General features: G+C 41.0%; 1 protein-coding gene across 2 annotated transcripts; it reads right to left on the bottom strand.

Annotated features, from left to right (window-relative positions):
• Positions 1-1,017: 1,017 nt before the first annotated feature.
• LOC115004066 (alpha-N-acetylgalactosaminidase-like) lies at positions 1,018-6,182 on the bottom strand. Of its 2 annotated transcripts, none has more exons than XM_029426066.1 (9): positions 5,713-6,182; positions 5,009-5,165; positions 4,310-4,450; positions 3,713-3,924; positions 3,535-3,629; positions 3,185-3,346; positions 2,815-3,012; positions 2,536-2,676; positions 1,018-1,703 (listed from the first exon to the last, which is right to left on the bottom strand). In XM_029426066.1, exons 2-9 carry the CDS (start codon positions 5,161-5,163, stop codon positions 1,506-1,508), a joined length of 1,302 nt encoding a protein of 433 aa, XP_029281926.1. In that variant the 5' UTR covers positions 5,164-5,165; positions 5,713-6,182; the 3' UTR covers positions 1,018-1,505. The 2 variants fall into 2 exon arrangements, with proteins under 2 accessions (XP_029281926.1, XP_029281925.1); XM_029426065.1 differs by lacking the exon at positions 5,713-6,182 and adding an exon at positions 5,270-5,364.
• Between the last annotated feature and the right edge of the window lie 447 nt (positions 6,183-6,629).

Here is a 6,629-nt window from a genome sequence, read left to right as displayed (position 1 = left end):
AGCTACATGTTAGCTACATGTAAACTTCATGTTAGCTTCATGTTAGCTGCATGTTAGCTGCATGTTAGCTACATGTTAGCTACATGCCGGAAGTTATTTTTTTACATTGCACAATCAAAAGGCACGTGTCATATTCAAGAGAACATTTTAGAAGTTGACTCGACTCACCGGTGACGTCAGGCCTCAGTGCACCGACCGGAATGGAATGGCGTTTCTTTTTTTATCAACACGTTTGAAGTATAAATTAACACATGAAAACACAACGTCAACTCAAAATTATTGGTTAGCTAAGTTTCCAATAACCACGCTGCACTCTCGTCAGTTTCAGCTAAGACGAGCCACCCTCACTGTGACCAATCAGTGGACAGGAGTTGGGCTTGAGCGTTTGATTGGCAGTGAAAGTCAACTTGAACTTAGCTTTGCCAAACTTATCTATCTTACTATAACAAACATATACATTAAGACTTTACTCATTTCTGAATATTAAAATAGATGTATCGGTTATTGCTTATTAGACTGGTCTGGGCTACAGTATGCTGAAAACTAATACATTTGTCCAATATAGACACAATATAAAGCCACTATAGGTTTAAACTCAACTAGCCATTCTTAGCAAGTCCATTACTTAGGGAAGTGAAAGCTAAAGTTTTAGAAGCTGAACTGAAACATTTTAATAAACTGATGAGTGGTGCAAAACCGCAGATGCTGAAAGTGCAGTTTGTTCACGTTTGTGTGAACTGTAAACTGTCTCCATAGTAGACTCAACAGGATCCATCAGTGTTATTGGGCCCTCCAGGAAAACATGCATTTGTCAATAGGAGTCTTAACAGTAACATGCAATTACAGATTGAAGACCATCTTACGAGAGTCCGATGGCAGCACAGTGTTGCTCTATGTGTAGGCTTACATTTATTTTTACCTAAAGAACAAAAGTGACCCCAGAACAGCATTTTTAGTCTAATGAGGTAATTATACATCACAATGAGTATTGCTGCACCAAAATGATTCCAAGCATGATGAAACACAAACCTTTGCCTAATTTAAAAGCAAATTATTTATTTCATTGAAGAATATCATTCAATCATTTCCTTTAAAAAAGAAAAACAAAAAAAAAACAATTTCTTAAAAAAACATTCATAACTATAATCCTGAGCAGTGCAACAACTCTTTTAGAAAAGTTTAATACGCAGACTTTCCTCATTTTTGCGATCTCAACAGAGATACAATTAATCATCAGCTCTCATGCTCTGTGAAGTACATAAATGCTTAAAATATGTCCAAAGTCATTGCTTTTCTCATTATAAAATAAAGTGTGCTTTGTTCTGGACCTTTTCAGTTGATCACTAGAACAGAATTTGAGAGAAGGATCACACAAAGAATTTCAGATTAGTGGCATATCCAGATGCAAAATGGCCGCCCCGGGATTTCAATACTTGGAATCGATAGTGCCATGCTTTTAAGATAACACCATTTAGATCTATTATGTGCTAAAGTTCTGTCAGTGATCAGAGGAAGACACGAGGGTTGGCGTTTTCATCATCGTGGGCAGATCCCCGGAGTCTGCCACCTTTATGGAACTGCCGGAGGTTCCTTGTGGCGGGTGCAGACACATACCACATGACCACACCTGTGGGGTTCACTGACACCACGAAGCCAGTGGAGTCTTTCAGAATCATAGTCTTGTCAGTGAAGACATCATAGATCTGAGGAAGAGTAAATGAGGAAAAAGTGATTCTCCTGCCATGTTCATGCGTATTTGATTAGCAAACTCTAAAATTATTGAACATGCGTGTCCAGTGGATCGACACTGTAAGTACAGTACTGTATAAGTACAGCAAATCAATTCAGCACATAGATAATTAAATCAAGTACAGACTTTGGAGTTGACTGAACAATAGTTTTACAGTTTGTAACAGACAGTGGAAGAAGTGGAGATTACCATGTACTTGGTCTTATCTGAATAAAGTATAAAGAATAAGAAGTGATAATTGGAAAGCATCGAAGGTAGACTGAAGATGAGTCGGAGCCTGTCTTGGGGTGGAACCTGGGGCATATATAATTGTACCATCACCATAAAAATGAATGTTGAAGTGCTAATTAGGACTAATGATGTTATTTATGTATATTGTAAATAGTAGTGGACCAAGAATAGTCCCCTGTAGCACACCATTAGTGATAGTAAGAGGGCTTGACTCCTGTGGCTGTACTAAATTCAGAATGTTTCAAGTGTAACATAATCTTTTGAGATAACAATGGTCTGATGAGTGGGTACAACAGACAAGGGAGGAAATAGATAGAGGATATCGATATATAAGGCATGAACCAATGGTGTTCAGGTGTATTCCATCATGTTTAAAAAGGCGTTAAAATTATCAACAAATCAAATGCTAAGGGCAGTACACTATCCCTTTGGTGAGATGTTCAATTGGTGTGAACAGTTGTATTTAATGTCTCTAAATTGTGCAAAGTAGACCAGCAATGATACATTACCTGTCCTAATATAGAAGACTGTCTAGAAAGCTTTTAAAGAAATACCTTGTAGGTGCCGGTGGTGTAGTTGAGTTTGCTGAGGGTAGTCTGGTAGCGGTAGGGCATGTCATTACGGCGACTGAAGAATACCAATGCACTGGCATTGTTTGACAGAGGCCGCCAGAACACATCAATGCCGATCTTTTCCTGGCAGAAAGAAATGGCCGAGAAAATGTGAACAATGAGAAGACATGTATATGTAAAAAGTCTAACCAGCTAATTCCCCCCCCCCCCCCATCCTGATCACTTGCAAGAAGCTGCAAGCTCCATGCAAAAGAGTGTCACCTTTACAATGCGCCTTCCCTGGATGCCCATGGGGTCCTGGTTGATGCTGATGGCCATTTTGTTCTGCAGGATGGTGCGGGCCTTGCTGCTGATGGTGCGCAGGTCATTGGACATGAATAGAGGAGCAGCCATAATCGCCCACAGAGCCATCTGAGACCGGGACTGGTCCATGCTGAGGCCAAAGTCACCAACAATCAGCTGTGGAGGTCAGAATCACACAATCAAGGAAGATTAAATATGATTTCATTCTTTTTTTTTTTACTAGGGGCCTTTTTCTTTATCTTGTACCATCGGTGCTTCCTAACCTCATCGACAGACCCTATAGTAAATATGTGAATATAAAGTCAGTTATTATGCCAGTTGAACAAACCATATCAGGGTCGTTCCACTTTCCAGGTCCAGCTGCAGATATCATGACTTCCTGGTTTTCAAAGAACCAGTTAATAATGTTCAGCACACTGTCCCAGGAGTCCTGGATGTCGCCATAGTTACGCCACAGATTGCAGATCTCGCCCAACTGAGTGTAGTTTACCTGAAAACATAAACCAGTTTTACAAAAAAAAGTAAGTATATAAACTGTGGAATTAAAGTATAAGAACATAGTCCTCACAACAGAGTCTCCTTCGACTGGGAATGTTTTTCAATGATATTAATGATATAAAACGGTCAGGTATAAAGCTTCAGCTGGATGATAAACACTTTGAGACATCCTGCTTATACCTTTGGTGGCAGGCCACCATGGTAGGCAGGCCAACTGCAGGAGTAGCCAATGGGACGGCCTGTAGCATTTAAAGCCTTTGACATGAGAGGGTAACCTGTCCAAGAGAGGAACAAGAGTCAAACCAAGTCAGCAAAATCTCAATAACCACAATGTAAAAGTTACTTCTTCCTTTCTTACCCAGCGCTTGCTCTGTGGCATTGGAATAACAACCGTCAAATTTAAACATATCCACCTCCCAGTCGGCGAAGGTCTGAGCGTCTAAGTCAATCTTGTCCAGTGTTGTGCCGGGGTAACCCCCGCAGGTGTGTGTGCCCATGTCCCCGTAGATGCCCAGCTTGAGACCCCTGTCATGCAAGTACCGTGACAGTTTATGGATTCCTCCTGGAAACCTGATTGAGAGTGAAGAAAAAGGGAAGTTATAATGTTATACCAATTTTATGCCGTACAATTCACAGTCTCTCCTTTTTTTGATGAATTAAAAATACATCAAACTAACGCATACAAACGTATTGAAAACTTTGTGAATAGTTACGCCTCTACTGATACAGCTACAGTATACCGTATGTTTGCACTGAATTAGTGAAGCTCTGAATCAGAAAAGCCTACAGTTGCTGATGCTGCATATAACACAGTGTACATTGCACTCTAGTGAAACTACCGACCATAACGTTTGTTGTGAGTCATACGATTGCATAACTGTCACATTGTAACCGCAGTTTTATTGATTTACAGGCTTAGAAGTTAGAGAATAATGTTTGCACTGAGCACCATTACCTTTTAGGGTCAGCCTGCAGCCGTCCCTTGTCGTCTCTCTTCATGGAGGACCAGCAGTCATCTATGTTCACATACACGTAGCCGAGTTCCCTCCAGCCGTCCTCTGCAAGTCTGTCGGCCATGTCGATGAACAGATTCTCACTGGAGGAAAGACAGAAATGCCTCATTAGACGGTGGAAGAGAGCCAACACATTTGATTAGCAAATACTTAAAACTGAAACTCACTGTAAAGCTGAGGGGAGCTCTGTAGCATCATCACTACGAGCGACCTCGTTCACATTTATATATTGTTGTCAGATCGCCATTTATACGTTGTTGTTATTATAAAAAGTATCGATTACAACCACTTTAACAAATAAATGTAAACAAAAAAAATGTTTGTAGTATGTGAAGTTATTTGTTGAATTGTTGTTTGCTGTAATTGTAACAAGAGGAGGTTCTTTCACAAAAAAGGAAAAGTGTTGCCGGACTAAACAAAGTAGATGTAAAGAGACTTAAAAGGCTTTTAATAGACACCGATTCTAAGAAAATAATCTGTTATGCATGTCTTTTAATGCACATTTTATTTTCCACAAAACTTGTTCTCATATACAATAGTAGTAAAGGGTTTCTTATTCAAATGGTGCAATATTAACAGAAGCTTTTAAGAGAAGCTGTAGTGAGATCACAGTGCGTTATAATCGTGTTTTGTTGCCTTGCCTGATGCAGTTCTTGGGGTCGTGTTCACAGTCGATGTCACAGCGGAATCGTTCCCATGCCAGCCAGCCCATGGGAGGGACCCTCATCACTCCATTGTCGAGGGCGAAGGTGGCCACAGAGAGCAGCGCCACAAATAAAAGCACGGCCAAATGCATTCCTGCAAAGGAAAAAAAGCAATAAGTTGAATCAGGTGTTAGTTCGCTGGATGACATCAAGGTTAAGAGGTTCCGACAAATGTCTGATCAATGAACATGTACCTACTCATATTCTTTGTAAAATAATTTCCTTTAAAGCTGCTTTTAAGGCCACCAAATGAATACCATCAATAGGCCTATATCTTTTGTTAGACAAATGACTATGATCTCTCACACACCTCCTGAGTCTCAGCTGACTGGGTGTGACATTAAAAGCAGCAACAACCTGCCCGGTGACTTCTACTGTCATACAGTTATATAAGCTGACTAAATGAGAACACAGGACCCTGCTTATTGAAAAGAGCATAGAGTTCTTACAACATAGCAGATACATGTGGAACATTTTTTGCTTAACATAAATGATCATCCCCTTTTACTCTAAAGGTTTTGTGTCGATACCTGTTATATACTGTTTTACACAGTATCCAATAATGACTGAATAGATGAAATGGGGATACTAATACAATTTTTGCTGGCATAATTTTATATTGCAAAATTGTAAGTACTTACTTAATTGAAGTAACCTGCTCTCAGTTACGGAAGGAAGACGAACTAGGATGCAGTCAATTCTCCCCAACTCCGATACTCAACTCTTATATTCTTCTTCTTCCTCTTTTCTTACTTCTTCTTCTTCTTCTTCTTCTTCTTCTTCTATGGTGCTGTCTAAAGCTTCACTCCGCTCAGACCTTTAAACAAACCCCGTGTTAAACAACCATACTGACCGAGTGTAAAGAAATAAAGTCAGTTGCTCCTATAGAACTGAAACCGCAACCACGTGACATGGCAGCGCAGTCAGCTGACTGCAGAGCTGCAGGACGCAGCTGCAGGGTCCGAGTCCCATAACTCGGCTCGGCTCCTTCCCGTCCTTTACCTACTTTCAGTGGCGGTTCTGGGGGGGCAACAGGGGCCAGTGCCCCTGTACAACTGAGCCTGGACCCACTTGTGGCCCCCCCTCCAAACTAAGATTGTACAATAATAAAATGTACTGATTTTTTGCGACGATACAGGCAGGGGCGGGACTGTATTTGATGGGCACACCATGCGGCCAATCACATGCGAGGACAGACTCGGATCATACCACTATGTGAAAGAAGGAAGGGGGGCAGACGCTCCAAACACAGCGAGTGTAGTGGTACAAACCACGTTGTGACAGCCCCGTCCCCTGATGCTTTTAAATTTAGACTAGACAAACACTGGAGGGACTATCTCTACAACTACTAGCGTACACCCAAAAATCTATGTTAAGATCAGTAGTATACATAGGCATATTGCCTTCACACTACTGTAACCATGATGATGATGATGATGATGATGATGATGATGAGGTAAACGCAGAGCGAGAGAGATACTTCATTTCGAGACGGATAAAGTGGTGCTTAAAACAAACAAACAGCGCAGGCCCCCTCAGCCGCCACTGGTAGAAAGCA

The sequence above is a fragment of the Cottoperca gobio genome, chromosome 24, assembly GCF_900634415.1.
Source record: "Cottoperca gobio chromosome 24, fCotGob3.1, whole genome shotgun sequence".
Taxonomy (NCBI): domain Eukaryota; kingdom Metazoa; phylum Chordata; class Actinopteri; order Perciformes; family Bovichtidae; genus Cottoperca; species Cottoperca gobio.
Note: the sequence above shows the minus strand (reverse complement) of the source record. Positions and strands in the feature narration are given on the sequence as shown.

Bases quoted from the DNA above. Each gene is read 5' to 3' on its own strand.
- LOC115004066 (XM_029426065.1), bottom strand. The intron at 3,347-3,534 runs GTATAAGCAGGA...TTATGTTTTCAG, and splicing joins ATGGTGGCCTGCCACCAAAG to GTAAACTACACTCAGTTGGG. The intron at 3,013-3,184 runs GTTTGTTCAACT...TGACCTCCACAG, and splicing joins AGTGGAACGACCCTGATATG to CTGATTGTTGGTGACTTTGG.